At 39.8% G+C, this 17,030-nt stretch overlaps 1 protein-coding gene across 2 annotated transcripts in view; it reads right to left on the reverse strand.

Annotated features, from left to right (window-relative positions):
* Positions 1 to 17,030, reverse strand: part of Chpf (Chondroitin polymerizing factor) — a 213,071-nt gene that overhangs the window by 55,893 nt on the left and 140,148 nt on the right. For both annotated transcript variants that reach the window (XM_067140998.2, XM_067140999.2), the window contains one exon: positions 8,899 to 9,168. In XM_067140998.2, the coding sequence (XP_066997099.2) occupies positions 8,899 to 9,168 (270 nt within the window). The remainder of the gene's footprint in view (positions 1 to 8,898; positions 9,169 to 17,030) is intronic.

Consider the following 17,030-nt stretch of genomic DNA (forward strand, 5'->3'; position numbering starts at 1 on the left):
CACAAATCATCTGCTGCATATACAGTAATATGAGTTTATTTAATGTAAGAACACGCAATTAATAGTACATAATTTATTATTACCTGTATATATGATGTATAATCCAATGTAACATTGTGCAAGACATTGTAATAAGTCCAGAACAATGCTATGTGCAACTAGAATTATGTAGAATGTTCTTTACATTGTAAGTACGTTACTCGAGACTCCCGGATTAACGAGAAAACATGCTTTGTCATATTCTTCTAGAAGCCTGGCCAGGCAACGTATATAAAGAGGCAGTCTTGAGGATAGAGTTGAGCTGTTTTAATGAGACATGTGGGGAAGACGTGTCAGCCGAGTGTTTGAAGCAAAGAGGAAGTCAAGTATGTGAATCGGTTTTGGTGGGTTGGTAGTTGACATGCATCTGTTGCAGTCTTCTTCTGATTCTTCATAGTAATGTTTTGTTTTATGATGGTAGCTTATTAGTTTATGTGTATAGAGTTTGTGTAAATAACTTGTAAATAAAACAGTGTACACAATTGACAGCATTTTGTGTGCGTCTTTGTGGATACATCAGACAGACAATTATTGGTTTTCACAATAAGTGTTATGAATTCATTATATATATATATGGTATTTTTCATTCATTATAATGTTTTGTAGATTCATTCTTATATTAACTCTTTAGAGAGATATGTAGCATTTCTTCGGATGATACTGATCGTAGAAACTTGTAAAACATATAAATTTCGCACACCACGAACATCGCGCAAAGGCAGGTTTGCCACAGTCACATTTCTGGTGTGTGGGAATGTCACTCAGGAAAGAAACACTGTTAACATTATTAAAGATTTTACAAGCTGGCATGATGGAGACAAAACTGAAAACCATGTTTTGAAAATGCAAACCATCAATGGTAATGTGAAAGCTTGCAACATGATGAAATTGGTGAAAATCGATCAGTTGGACACTAATGTATCAGTAGTTCTGAAAATAAACTTTCAACATATTAGGTTTGTGTTCAATACATTTGGTACAGCAAAACCCTGATTATCTGAAATAATGTGGACCGAGACCACCTCGGATAAGTGAAAACTCAGATGATATGGACGGCCACATGAACATAAAAGTTCTGTCAATAAAAATCATAGAATATCACTAAATTACTTCTCATATCTTAGTGAATTTCATATTGTTTAAAAACAAAAAGAAAACACATTTATGTTTATTTTATGCAATAAATAACATATTGCAGTATACAGGTAATATGAATAATAATATAAAAGCCATAATAAAATGCATATAATTATATACTGTGTCATTAAATTTTATTACAAAATGAATTATTTTTTTGATAATAGGCCTACAGGTATTGATGTTGCAATAAAATTGGAAGGTAACATTTTACACTTTCAATTTTTGGAAAAAAATTCTTAAGAGATATTTTGTTTCATAGTGGCATCTCGTTTCTTTGTTACAATAATATGTAAGCACAGCACAATATTCATGATGATACTTTTAAGAATGACTGCATATGAAAGTAATGTAGTGCTTAAACAAATTTTAAAACCAAAGTCAACAAATTTGGCTCAGATAGTATGGTGCCTCCCCGGTCTCGAAAGCCAATAATAACGGCCGAGAGGATTCGTCGTGCTGACCACACGACACCTCGCAATCTGCAGGCCTTTGGGCTGAGCAGCGGTCGCTTGGTAGGTCAAGGCCCTTCAAGGGCTGTAGTGCCATTGGGGGGGGGGGGGGGGGGGAGTATGGTGCCTCAACTAGAATAATAAGAGTTCTACTGTACATATCAAAGAAACGTTAAATACAGAATAAAATAGGCCAACCAGACACCAGTGTCATATGAACCCACCCCACAATCTTCCGATTTCATGTTGGATCCTCTTACTCAATGAGGTATGGTGGCCTAGGTCATATTTGTTCTGTTGCTTTGTTCCCCTTTGTGTGAGTAGACATTAAAAACAATGTCATTGGCAGCCGATACTCATCTGAGTTTTCGTTTTTCACCTGCAGTTCCGTAATCCTTAGGCCACACGATGAAGGTGGTGCTGATGGCTTATCAGACCAATTCTTGGATAAAACATGCTGCTACACATGTTGCATCGGATGGAAGGTGGGGGATGTGGCAGTGTTCTCTGGCGAGTTTTCTCTTTCTGTCTTCGACGTTCCTGCTCAAACTGTGCAACTGCAGCTGAGATGGTAGTACACCAGCGAGGGCGATCCAATGCAAGAGTATGCCAAGTATTTGGGTTTATATCTATTCTTCTCATGGTCTGCTTAAGTTGGCCTTTACATCGCTTCAGAGGAGCACCACGAGTCCTCTTGCCAGTACTGAGTTCACCATACAGGATTTGCCGAGGGAGTCTGCTGTCACTCAAATGATGGATATATCCTGCCCATCTAAGCCGATGACCAACGATGGTGGCTTCGTTACTGTTTAGCTTTGTTTTCTCGAGAACTGCTATATTATACAATATACAGTAGAACCCCGCTTAACCGAAACCCAGCTTAACCGAAATGCTCTGGCAAAATTGTATTTTTAATATTCTGTTTTTACCCTCTCATTCTTAGCCGTCGATATTAGTAATTCTCTTGCTATATGTGCTGAGAGTTACTAGGCAAACCCTATTTTTGTACTATGACTTATGCCAGAACGCACATGTAGCATAAAACAAAAGTTTCTTACCCTCTAGTTCGTTCCATGATATGTTTTTTCTTAAACAAGCAGGAATTATTATTATTATTATTATTATTATTATTATTACTACTATATTATTCATCATGAAGATTATGCAGACGCCTCCAACCTTGACAATACCAGTTCTGAGAATCGAGTTGGATTTAATGCATTGGAGGTAAGATTGATTTCAAATTTTTTATTAAAATACAGTACCACACGCTTTAATTACAGCAGTGTCATAAAATTACTGTATACAGTATTCGCTTCAGTAGTAACAAAAATGGCCGTGTGGTTAGGAGCGCACAGCTGTGAGCTCGCATCCGGAAGATAGTGGGTTCGATCCCCACTGTCGGCAGCCCTGAAGATGGTTTTCCGTGGTTTCCCATTTTCACACCAGGCAAATGCTGGGGCTGTACATTAATTAAGGCCACGGCCGCTTCCTTCCCATTCCTAGGCCTTTCCTGTCCCATCGTCATCATAAGACCTATCTGTGTCGGTGCGACGTAAAGCAAATAGCAAAAAAAAAGTAACAAAAATATTGTTTTATTATTTCAGATTACTTTGCGCATTTTTGAACAAAGCAATGAATCTACACCAGCTGATGTATTGTTAATTAAATGGTGGTGCGACATAGCTGCACAACAGCGCTGCACCAAGAACATTCAGAGGAAAATCACTCATTTTTTACAATGAGTGACTTTATGTAGACATTTTAATGTTAATATACACTATGCACCTTTGCTTAACAGAGTTTATGCATTTTTATTTTGACATATAACTACCGAAAATATTTACCATGTGTCATCCAAAAAAACACATCAACCGAAGTGGCTCCGCCCCCTTTATTTCGGATAAACGGGGTTCTACTGTAGTTGGTCCGTTATTGGACATTATAAATTTTCCAGCTAACTCATTCCTGGTTGCCAGCGTTTCGCCCCAGTGTGCTAAGCTGGGCTCATCAGTTGGTCAATAACACACGTACCAAGACGCATGGCTAGTGCATACCGTGGAGGCCACTGCATAGGCCATTCGGAGCCACCGGCAGTGCCAATGCACTATGAGAGACTGTCTTATTTTCAAAAATTGATGTCTGCCTGGCCATCAGATGATATAGATGGGGCGAAACGCTGGTAACCAGGAAAGAGTTAGCTAGAAAATTTATAATGTCCAGTGGACAAATATTTCAGGTTCCCTATGGGAATCAACATCTATTTCAACTGCTATATTAGTTATAAAGTCAACCCATTTGACGTTCATGATGGATCTAAGTTTTTGTTGATGAAAGCGTTCCAGTTTCTTGATGTCCCGGCGATATAGGGTCCAGGTTTCACACCCGTAGAGTAACGCAGAAATAACAACAGCTTGGTACACCATTATTTTCGTGCCGATAATTAGATCTTTGTTCTGGAATACATGATGTGAGAGATGTCCAAAGGCCACATGGGCAGCCAGTATTCTGTTTTCCAAGTCCTTCTCAGAAGTACAGTGCATTGAGAGAATACTGACAAGGTACAAGAAGTGCTCCACCTTTTCCAGAGCTGTGCCAGATATGGTGATATCAACATTTGGCGGGAGGGTCCAGGGGCAGGCTGAGTAAGAACTTTGGTCATCTGAATGTTGATAGTCAGGCCAAAATGTTTATAAGCTCTGTTGAAGCAGATGACAGGCTGTTGAAGCTCTTCTGGTGTGTGGGCTGGAGAAGCATTGTCATCTGCATATTGCAATTCTGTGACCCGGGTGGAGTAGGTTAATCTTTTGGAACGAAGTCTGGCCTGGTTGAACCCCCCCCCTCTGACATACCGATACTTAATTTCCACACCTGTGTTGTTTGCAGGCGTTGTCTCATAAAGCATAGCTGCCAGGTACAGGGCGAAAAGTGTAGGTGCAAGTACAAATCCTTGCCTGAGTCCATCTGTGATTGGAAATTCTTCTGAGATATCTTTCTGATACACTACCTGACCAACCATTCCATCATGGAGAGCTTGGATCGGACCAACAAAATGCTTGGGGCATCCAAAACGCCTCAAAACCATCCACATAGTGTTTCGAGGAACCATATCAAAGGCCTTTACAAGGTCATAGAACAGAAAGAACAGAGGTGTCATTTGTTATCTGCACTTCTCCTGGAGTTGTCTTGCACAGAAGATCATGTTAATTGTACCACGAGAGGCACGAAACCCACACTGAGCTTCAGGTAGTAACCTCTCAGAAGCAACCTGAAGTCGATTCAGTAAGATTCTAGCAAATATTTTTCCAGCTATGGAGAGCAGGCATATACCATGGTAGTTTCCACAGATACTGTGATCAACAATGTATAGAACCAGAATTGTTTTCTCATTTTATTCTATTTATTTTATTTTTATTTATTTTATTCTAGTATCTGTCTATTCTCATATTCGCCACAGCCTTGGTCCTGATTCCTGATGGATAACAGTTTCAACTGTAAATTCATTATTAAATATGTCTCCAACTTGATGTTTATCGGTATTCTGTAACAGCAAACATCTCACAAAGCTAATGAAGCAAATGCTTGTTTCTTGATCCATTATATTTTTAGATACTAGGGTGCTGCAAAACTAACAACAGATCCTTAAAAATGTAAAATTACTTACATAATATTAAGAAATGTTGTAAGTTGTATTACAATTTAGTAACATACAAATAGCCATGTCTTTACAAATGTCTCCGAACTTCAGGTTTGGTCATAAAGGTTTTTTTTGTTTTTATATTCCCTTGGTTTGTTCATTCTTGACTTCAAAGCATCCATTTAATTCATCCTAAGAAAACAGTTCTAGTTATAGTCAATTAGTATGAGAATGACGTAGCTTACGGTAACTTTAAAAATCTAGTTCATGAAAACAGGCATCCATTTTTCAGATATTCAGCTTGACATCTTGAGCCATAATAAGTCCTGTGCCAATAGTAGTTATTACAGTTATAACAAAATAAATTTTCCATATGATGATAAATCAAAAAATATGCTTGTACATTGAAAATTGGCTACTGTTACATTAACTTCACATGATACAAATGTGTTTTAGCTGTAATTTCTGAATACTATTGTAAATTTTGCTTTCCATGAATATAAAGAACTACAAAGGGCACTAGGAAAGTTTTGCAGTGTGAGTGAACGCTTTAGAGTTTCTCAAAATAATTTCCACCACACTCAATACACTTCTCCATACGTTGAAACCAGTCACTGAACCAACTCTGCCACTTTTCTTCGGTTACATTTTCACACTCTTGATCCCATGCTGCCAGAAGCTCCTCATCGGATGCAAAACGCCGCCCTTTCAGCTTCATGTTCACTTCTGGGAAGAGTGCGAAGTCACATGGGGCAAGATCAGGACTGTATGGAGGGTGATCAAGCACAGTCAACCCTGATATGGCAAGAAAATCCATTGTTACATTAGTACGATGTGCTGGAGCATTGTCGTGATGCAAGAGCCAAGTGTTGAGCCGTGACCCTGGACGGAGCTGCTTGAGAGCCTGGATGGCCAGAGGCAGACAAGTCTCACTGTACCACTTCGCAGTAACTGTCCTTTGTGTTTCTAGCACAACCCAAGTCAGGATACCCCGTTTAGTGAAGAATACTAATCTTTTTCTTCACTTACCTTGACTTTCACACAGTCATAGGAGTACCCTCATCTTTAAACAGCCACACCTTGTTCCGGGATTTTTTGGGACATTGTAATAATAAAGCCAAGTTTCGTCACCTGTAACGATGCTACTGACGTTACGTGAAGTTCCATTTTCAAACTGTTTTAGCAATTTTCAGCACCATTTAACTCAATGTGCCCTTTGTTCCTCAGAAAGTGAATGGGCCACCCAAAGGGAACAAACCTTTCTAACATGGAGATGGTCATGTAGAATTGAATGAATAGCTGGTACAGGGATGTGGAGGGTCTCTTCTACCTGCCGATATGTCAACCGCCTCCCTTGCTGCAACATTTTCCTCACAGCTTCAATGTTTTCCTCAGTCACTGATTCAGATGGTTGCCCTGAATGAGGATCGTCTTCAACCCCAGAATTTCCCCTCTGGAACTCTTTGTACCAGCGTAAAATTGTTGTCCGATGTGCACAGTCTTTTCCCAGCACAGGAGTCATTTCCTCCAGGCATTGGTCAACAGTTAATCCACGAGCAAAATTGTAGCAGATAATTGTGCGATATTCACCTTTAGACCATACTGACATCTTAACTTGCTTTCAATCCCACTGATTGATAACAACTGATGTGAAGGTCGTGCCTTGCTGTCTTCTAGACCGGTTTTCACCCCTCTTTTCATCCCTCACTATAACAGGGGTGTCCAGCCAACCGTTTTTGTGTACTGCAAAACTTTCCTTTGTATTTTGTCAAAGTTACACAAGTTTCTACTATCAGCTTCATGAATAGCCTTAGAGATAACAGAATACACACCATATTAATAGCTCAGGAGAAAATGCTACACTTTTAGACAATGCAGAAAAGGTAGTTTCAGCTAGAGGCAATACAAAGGTCTTACAAAAATACATACTGTATATTCAAGCACTAATATCCCACATTAAAGTTCTGAAACACTTCATCGATAGAAAACGTTTTCACAGCCAACTTCATTAGACAGTGTACCGGGAGGTACACCTCTATGCCGCACTTTTAAATCTTACGTCAATAAAACCTCCTCTACAGGAGAAACTCGGAACTTAAAACTGGACCAACTTATAAATTTTCTCAGAAGATGTCACTACCGTAATTTTTTTTTTTGGTGAAGTTTCCTGAACTGTGTGAAATTCTAATTGTTTTGTTTTCCATTCAACAAGAAGTTTGGACATTCTCCCATAGAGGTCACTACAAAAACTATGATCATGCACCCTGGTGCGAAGTGAAAGAACCTTTCAGAAGAAATTTTGTTTTCATAAGTTTTTCCTTCACTAAATTTCGTTCATTCATTTTTGGGTTGGCAATATTTATCCTGCCTTTCCGCCTGTTTTGATTTTAACCAATCAGGAATTTCTTTAATTAATTTCCTACCAATCACACGTTTCTTCTTCGGTTTGATGTGTAACTTTAAGCAACCCAATAAACGTGATAGGGTGTGGCTGTTTTATTCATGAAAGGTCTCGAACTTTCCCCGAGGGTTTATAAACTGCTGATTTTCGCGTCTCTTAGCCACATGATCAACATCTAACCTAGTGTGTGGACGTGTAGCAGGAGGCGGGAGGTGCCTCTTTCATCAGGCAGCAGGTCTTCAGTAAGGTAATGGCCGTTTAACATCTTTATTTCTTGCTAGCTCAGCAGATTAACCCGCAGGAAAGGTCCGAAACCTTTACAATGTAACCTATCTTTCCAACATGTAATTTTCTGCTGTTTGATGTAAAAACTTCATAAAATCTGTAAGTGTAATTCAGGGATAGAGAGTGATTTACCCTCTCAAGCTCCCTTTCATTTTGGTTTGAGGTGACTATGTTTTGGTAACTGATTTTCTTCTCATCCTTAATGTCTTAAATAATTCTTATACGAGTCACCTCCATAGTTTGGGAATAGCCCCTGTTTCATTGGCCTAGTGCCTCTTTAGGTTTTAAGAATGCATGTGTAGGAGCGCAAATACACGCCTCCATTCCTTTTGGTATTTCGGGCCATTTACTTAACCTGTTCTTTTTCTGCTAAGGCCCAGTAGGTTGGGTACTAGATACCCCCATTTCATTTTGTAAGTGGCGCCTTAATGGCAAGTAATTGTAAAGTCTACTATTGCCTTGAAGAGGCTTGAAAAACTGAGAGCGTGTCAGCTCTTTTCTTGTGTTGTAAAAGTGCTTCTGGGAGGCCTGATATTGTAATTGGGAGCAAGTGCTCCATGTATCAGGGGTTTTCTGCCCTTTTGAACAAATTGTTGCTTGGTTAAAGTTGAACTAGGAACTCAAAAGTTGTAAAGCTAGGGGCTTGTAGCCCAAGTGTGTCTAGGATTTGAAATCTTGGATTTTTCTAAGCTTTTTTTTTGTTTATTGCTATATCGTTGTTATACCACCTAGTGAAAACTTGTTAAATTTTGTTATTCTTGCTTGTTAAAACTCAGAAAATATACCCTTTGTTAAAGTTTTAATTTAACTTTGATTTGGTAGTTAGACCCATTCACCCCGGCACCTTCTTTCACCTCTGCTGATCCACCAAACCACAGTAACAGACAAAATTCATTGTTTCCAAGAAAACAGTGAACCATAATGATATAACAGGAAAACATACATACCCTATTCAAGAAGTCTTGACGTATTTCCATATTAGGCTGGCACAGCAATACAAGCGAATCAGGTGAAAATTTCTTAACCACTATATCAGCAATTGCAAATTCCAGCAAGGATCCATGTTCAGTTCTGGTTGGAACCTTGATAGATACCCAGGCTATTTTATTCCCATCCTTTTTGTGTCTATCACTCAATGCTAAAGCCATCTGTTTCACATCCAGAAAAACATCATCTTTGTTACCTTTCCCAGGCACAGTGGGATCATACAGTAGAACCTATAACAGAAAAAAATCCTGAGAGACAGTTCATGATGTGGTTTACTGTAGTCACAACCAAGTTCATGAACCATGGGCAATGACTGAGTGGCCTAGTAAGTAGTCCCAAGAGTCGGAATACCAGTGACCATAGAACAGGAGTGGGCATCTTGGGCATATTCGGAGCCATGGCCCTCCTTGTGATCAGGTGGCTACGACTATACAATCCACCGTGGTCCCTAATCAGTTGGAGAAGAGATTCTTACTGGGATTATACGTAAGTGGGGCAGCATCCTGCTTCACAGAATTTAATGAAATTTTAAGCAAGCCTTGGACCTATGGGAGTAAAAGAGTCCCACTTCCATCTGACAGTCCAGGAACTCCTTGGAAACAACTTGGCGAACAAAATGGAATTGGATGGGGAGCTACCAATATTAATGGGGCTTATGGAAGAAAGAAAGAAAGAAAGAAAGAAAGAAAGAAAATGGTGATCATACTTGTTGTTTAAAGGGGCCTAACATCTAGGTCATTGGCCCCTAATGGTACGAAATGAGACGAAATGGAATGACAAATTAAAAGTCCAAAATCCTCCACTGACCAGAATTCAAAACGTGATGACGAAGAATTAATGGATGGATATAAATTTAAAACAATCAGTGGATCCAACCCACAATGTCTCGCATTCACAGAAACTGACCTGAAACAATAGTATTACAGACCAAGAGACTGTGTCTATAGCATAACACTGAACCGATGATGCTTTTAGTCTAAAGGGGTCAAAAATCCAAGTCATCAGCCCCTCATAATGGTACTTATCACTAGGAAAGTAGAACCATGGTATTTGTCATGTTGCGGTACTAATCAAAAGTAGTGTAGACTCGCGGCATTCCACACAGTGTGGTACTACTCACAGGTAAAGAAATTCGCACATGGAATGCAGACCTATGGTGATTCGCACATTGCAGCGCCATTTACAGGCAACGCAAACCTACGGTGTTCATCACATACATGTACTAACCACAGTGACTCGCACTATCCTGTGGCGTTCTTCATATAGTGGGTACTAATCATAGGCAAGCCAGAACCATGGTGTCACTCCTGAAGTGCTACTAATCACAGGTACTGTAGAAGCCGGAAACTCAATCTGTTGCTACTAATCACAAAAATATTTGGTACCTAACATAGTGTTAGCGCAAGCAAAAGCGACCCATGGTGTTCCCCGAGTGGTGGTACTAATCACAAGTAGTTTCGTGGTTCTAAAACAATCATCCCTTGGTTGCACCTTTTAGTCGCCTCTTACGACAAGCAGAGGATACCGTGGGTGTATTCCTCGTCTGCGTCCCCCACCCACACAGGGGGTGAAAGAAAGAAAGAAAGAAAGAAAGAAAGTAGAACGTGCAATAAGCGAGGAGGATGCATCTGGATGAGTTAACTAGGAGTCAAGGATATTTGGGTATGTGGAGACAACAAGAAAGAGACAGGAGATTGTAACGTGTAGGGTAGGACTGTTCATCAGTAATACTACTGTAGGCAACGTAGTTTCTGTTAGGCAAGTAAATGAGTGAATGATGTGGGTAAATTCAGCAGTTGGAGGAATTAGGATGAAAATTGTCTCAGACTATTCACTTTGTAAGGGTGTAGATGAAGATGAAGAAGACAAGTTTTATGAAGCACTGAGTGATGACATAATCAAGGTCAACAGCAAGGACAGGATAGTGCTAATGGGCGATTTCAATGTGAGAGTTGGAAATATAACGGAAGGATACGAGAATCTTCTTACAAAATTGTACAAAATTACAAAAAGACCTCCAGCTCAAAACTGTTTTAACAATCACCACCACAATCAATTAAAAACATCAGACACACATTAAGAAGTGTTTGTTAAAAAGTTTTCCTTAAAAAACATGATGAAAATAAATATATGAGGTGGTGACTGTTAAAACAATTTTCAGCTGCAAGCCTTTTTGTTACAATATTTTCATTGTCCCATGATGTAGTTCAACTGATATCTGTACACTGTTGGTTTAATTATTATGTTCAGTCATAAGCTGATATACTTAAGTTGTTATTGGAGTTGAACCATCTGTTTTCTAGTGTTACGTGGCCCACTTGTATTATCCGTGCTCTCGACCATCTGGACTCCGAACATAATAATTAAACCAACAGTGTACACATATCAGTTGAACTACATCAGGGGACAATGAAAATATTGTAACAAAAAGGCCTCCAGCTCAAAACTGTTTTAACGATAACCTCTTCATATTTTTAATTTTCAGCATGTTTTTTTCTTTCTATTTGTTTTACGTCACACAGACACAGGAAAGGGCTAGGAATTGGAAGGAAGTGGCTGTGGCCTTAATTAAGATACAGCCCCAGCATTTGCCTGGTGTGAAAATGGGAAACCACGGAAAACCATCTTCAGGGCTGCCGACAGTGGGGTCCGAACCTACTATCTCCTGGATGCAAGCTCAGAGCTGCTCACCCCTAACCGCACAGCCAACTCGCCCGGTAGCCTGCAATCTAATATCTTGGAACTTGAAGATAGGTGCAGTGAGTATGTTATGAAAACTAGCATTTCTGAGACTAAAGTGATAGCAGTATTGATCTGTCCCATCTTTATCCTTGGCTTTGACAAAATGAAAGTGACTGAGGTATGAGTGATGCTAGTATTGCCATTCCTTCTGCAGCCAGTCCCTGCTATGAATAGTGTGAAAATATTGCTCATAGGGTCAGTTGGTGCATGCATTTCATCAGTGGGCTTGGCAGACTGATATGTAATAGCAACATCTGGCTCAGTGAGGAAAGCAACGGGAAACTACCTCACTCCTCATTTCCCTAGTACGCCTCTTCAGTGATGCCTAGGCCATCTATGACAGCTGATGGCGGAGCTGTTGAGGATCCAACCAGCTTTTGGGCTGAGGACTAAACATACAATAAGGAAGAAACCTAAGATAACTGAATATCAGGTTTGGAATATAAAATTGAAACAATAGATCATTTCAAGTATTATGATAGTATAGTAAGAGAGACTGAATCAAAGAGCAACAAAGCTAATACAGTGAGTTCTCAGTTGCAATCATCAGCATTCTATAAGAAGGAAGTCATACTTTTCTGTATGAGAGTGAAAGCCGGGTTGACTCAGGATATCTTATTCAGAAATTAGAAGTAACATACATGAAAGTAGCAAGAATGACTCGTGGTGCAAACAGGTGGGAACAATGACAGGAGGGTATTCGGAATGAGGAATAAGCTTGATGGATGAAGCGCTAGGCATTAACTGGCTTTGGTGGTGGGGTCCTGTGAGGTGAATGGAGGAGGATAGATTATGTAGGAGAATAATGAACTCGGTCATGGAGGGTAAGAGAAGTAGAGGGAGACCATGACAATTGTTAAGACTCAGTTTCCAAAGATTTTAAAGATAGGAGTTATGGAACTAAATGAGGCCACAGAGCTATTTACAAAAAGACTGTTGTCGAGGCATTTAGTAAATTAACAGAGGCTTGCAGACTGAATACTGAAAGGCATAAGTCTATAATGAAGTTGTTTGCATGCATGGATGTACTGAGAAGAAGTCTTCAAAAACAATCTAAGAGTAAAATGAAACTTTAAAGCTTCTCCGTCTGTTGAACACACAAGGTAAATATAAATATTACACTATATCATCCCTGCAAAAAAAACACATCATTAAACAAGGAAACAAAATACACACTAAATTTTCCAGTATAATAGGCAGACCATTAAATGCTCATTAAGAACCCTTACATACTTTTTTTTTTTAAAGTCTGACACAAGAATAATAATAATAATAATAATAATAATAATAATAATAATAATAATAATAATAATAATAATAATAATAATAATAATAATAATAATAATAATAATTGTTCCAGCGATACCATGGCTCACAGAGGGATAAGAAACATGTGGGTCAAATGGCAGGACAAGGAATTAACTAGAGCAGTACTTAACAACAAATTTTGACATTTTATTTCCTTCCTTTTTTTTTCTAGTCTAAAAATTGAGAAATAGAAAATCTGAATGAATAACAACAATATTAATGAGCTCATCAGCTCTAACCATAACAGGGACTTAGAAGTCCAATAATCAGGTACAAAACTTTCGATAATTAACAGTTAGGTTGATTTACATAGAACAAGGGCGTTATTGCTCTTAACAGGTACAAATATTCAATAAGAGCAGGAGTTGCTCCCCGAAGTTATATTATTCAGGAGTCTGGGCTCCGTAATACCATAGTCTAGCCTTGTAGAGGCAAATCAGTTTCCTTTGCTAAACAGAAATTACACATTGGAAACCCATTGGGTAACCTCAGTTCAGAGTGTTCATCAATTACTCCAAAATTACTATGACACTAATCACTGTCCCTAAAGAGAACCACGATGCAGAAACAGTTACCTAATAAACAAAAGTCATAACTACCCATACTAAGTGGCCTTAATGGTAAAAGAAAAGGTTGAACGTGATCGGCCATAAACAAAAGGCTAGGAGGCGAAACACCTGCACTCCTAGAAATAGTTAAAACCCTAAGTGGGCTTATGGCCCAAAGATACAGAGGCTAATCTTATACTACACAATTTAGAGGTTTTGAAAACATTAGTCACCCCATGCAAGGTTGAATGGGATACGGTAGACGGTCAACACTCTTCGTTCCCTTACGTTACATATTTCCCAGGGAATAGAACAGAGTCCGCAAACTAGCTGAAATTCTACATTTACACCAGCAGTTTTAGAAATTTACGTTAAATAAAAGAGGTTTGAGACCTCCCCTCAAACTATCCACAAGAGTTATCAAATGTCTATGAAAATTCTCACATTACCTTGAGTTGTTGGGCCTTCCTCACGCAGGTCGCGCCCCTGCCTCCTTACGGACACGCCGCACTCACAATAATTGGATCGATTCAGACAATATGGCCCAAAAGCCCCCTGCTTTTATAGTACGTTAAGGGGAAGTTTCCAGAACTCTTTACCGATAGGCTGGATTCCTGTACACACCCCCAATTTTAATTAGCTAGAGAAAATATTTACAAGTTTATGAAAGGTTGATTACAATCGAGGAGGAACCAGCTGAGGTATTGACAACTTCAGAACTTTAAAAAAGGCAATCCTCAGAACCAGGTTTATAAACCTTGAAAATAAACATTTCTTTATGAAATTAAAGTTTAGCCTGCTAGAGGGAGCGATTAAACCAATGGTAGAGACAGTTGAAGACCAAAGTACCTTGTAGTACACAAGTTCAAGTTTGTTTACCCAAATGGCCTTACGGAAGGCGTGCAGTTTAACTGGCCGGGGAAGGAGAACCCTGTAAGGTTTTACAATCGAATGAACAGCAATGCAATCTTGAAGTACATTAACTTTGAGAAATACATTGGTAGGCTGGAATATATCTTGATGAAGAGGCCATTTTTTTTTTTTTTTTTTCGGATTCTGAAACAGAGTAGTCTTGATAACGTTGCCGAAGTAGTCCAAGTGCGGGATGTAGTGCCCAGGGTTGACGGCATGAGCGGCCGCCGCTGCCGATGTTTTGATGTGGTCGCTCGGACCCCTTTGGTGCCCTGAGGTACCATCCCTCCGATATAATGAGGGCTGAAGCCAAGATAATGACAGCCAAAGACCAAGCAGCACAGTCCCGCCCAAGGATAGAGTGGGAGGTTGAGTCCAGCCGCCTGGCCTCTTCCAATGAGAACATTCCCAAAGGAGGTAGTTTGTCTGGAGTCTTAGTCGAAACGAGGCGGGCCCATACCCCGTGCTGGCGACTCTCCCAGATTGATATCACATGGCCTTGGATGAAAGCTGGGCACTGTAACATGCAATTTTGCGGCGACAGTAAATGTTTTTCAAACGGTGCTATGTATTGTATACATAAGGTTGGCGACTTAGGAGGAGGGGCACCTGGCGGCTAATGGCAGATTATTTAGAATTTATAGAAGGGAAGGTTTTTACAAAGAGTTTTAACAAAGAACCAAAGTTAACTTAGGATCCATCTTAAACATGTGCCTACTGTAAATACTAGTTTATATACATAATTTTTGATAATCAAAAGGAGCAGAAACTGGGCGAGTTGGCCGTGCGGTCAGGGGCGCGCGGCTGTGAGCTTGCATATGGGAGATATTGGGTTCGAATCCCATTGTCAGCAGCCCTGAAGATGGTTTTCTGTGGTTTCCCATTTTCACACCAGGCAAATGCTGGGGCTGTACCTTAATTAAGGCCACAGCTGCTTTCTTCCAAAACCCAGGCTTTTCCTATCCCATCATCACCATAAGACCTATCTGTGTCGGCGCAACGTAAAGCCACTAGCAAAAAAAAAAAGGAGCAGAAGGCCTCCTCTTTACTTCCAATAACACTTAAACTTATACCAATAAAGTACACTAAGGAAAGAAATATAACTAATTCAGGAATTTAATCACTTGGTGGCATTTAATGAACAGAGCCAAAGACCTTCACACAGGCTTTACTTGAGACAGGTGAACACAAAAAATCCTTTCAGTCTTCGGATTACTCACCAAAAGGATGACAGGAGTGAGAAAATCCAAAGTAACACAAGGTCCATGAAATCAGCTTGCCTGCGGGAACAAAATTTTGAACCATGACTTGATCTCCAACTTTTAAATTGGTGGGTTTACATCCACGGTCATACCTCATTTTTACTCTGTTATGAGATGCCTTAAGAGTATTTCTAGCTTTTCTCCATAGATCCCGGATATTCTCTGGATCTATTGTCTCTGGTAAGAGCTCATTGATAGACGACATATTTGACAAGGGTGTGTTCAGAACGAACTTAAACATAAGAGAAATTGGAGAAAACTTGTGGGACTCATGAACGGCTGAGTTAAAGGCTACTGATAACCAATGTAAGGACGTGTCCCAATGAAATGATCTTTGTGGTGGAAGGCAATAAGGGTCAATCAAAGATTTTGATTAACCCGCTCAGCTAGAGATGGCTGTGGGTAATATGCCGACGTAGTGACATGTGAAATAGAGATATATTTACAGAACTTATGAAATAAATTGGAAGTGAATACCTTAGTGTTATCAGAAACAATATACTGACATGGTCCAAAAGATGCAAATATTGAATTGAGACCAGAAATAGTAATTTGTGCAGTGGCCAGCCTAGTCAGAAACAGCCATGAAAATCGAGTAAAACCATCCACACACACACACACAAGAATGAATTTATTTCCATTCCCTTTTGATTGTGGGAAGGGTCCCACATAATCAATATACAATCGCTCCACTGGGCGAGAGGCTTGGTGCAATGACAACAGCCCAACTTTGATAGATAATCTGGGCTTGCTCATAAGACAAGTCTTACATGGTTTAACCAACTGTTTTATCTCGCCGTCCACACTCTTCCATATGAACAATTCCCTTATCTTCTCTCTGGTTTTAAAGATATGCCTAGATGTCCCCCTAATGGGGTTTCATGGTAATTATTGAAAATCATAGGTACTAGAACTGTTGGAACAAAAATTTTCATCTTTTTATCATACCTTGAGGGGCAACACAGGACTCCATTCCTCAAAACATAAGGCACGACATGTTCCCCAGAAGAAAGGGTTTCCATAATGGGAACCAGCACCGGATCTTCACATTGGTATTTCGCTGTCGTTATATAGCATAGGGGCATCAGTCAGAATGGCAGTTATACCAGAAGGTGTGGAGAGAGAAGGCACAGGGCCTTCCTCCGAGTCAAAAGAATGAGGATCACTGGAAAACATTCTGCTTATCCCATCTGCAATCACATTCTAAGATCCCCGAAAGTGTCGCAAGTCAAACTGGGAAGGTAAAATTCTGGCAGCCCAGCGGGTGATGCACCTGGTACGACAGGGCCAGGCTAATACCCAACTTAGAGCCTGATTGTC

This window comes from Anabrus simplex, chromosome 2, assembly GCF_040414725.1.
Source record: "Anabrus simplex isolate iqAnaSimp1 chromosome 2, ASM4041472v1, whole genome shotgun sequence".
NCBI lineage: Eukaryota > Metazoa > Arthropoda > Insecta > Orthoptera > Tettigoniidae > Anabrus > Anabrus simplex.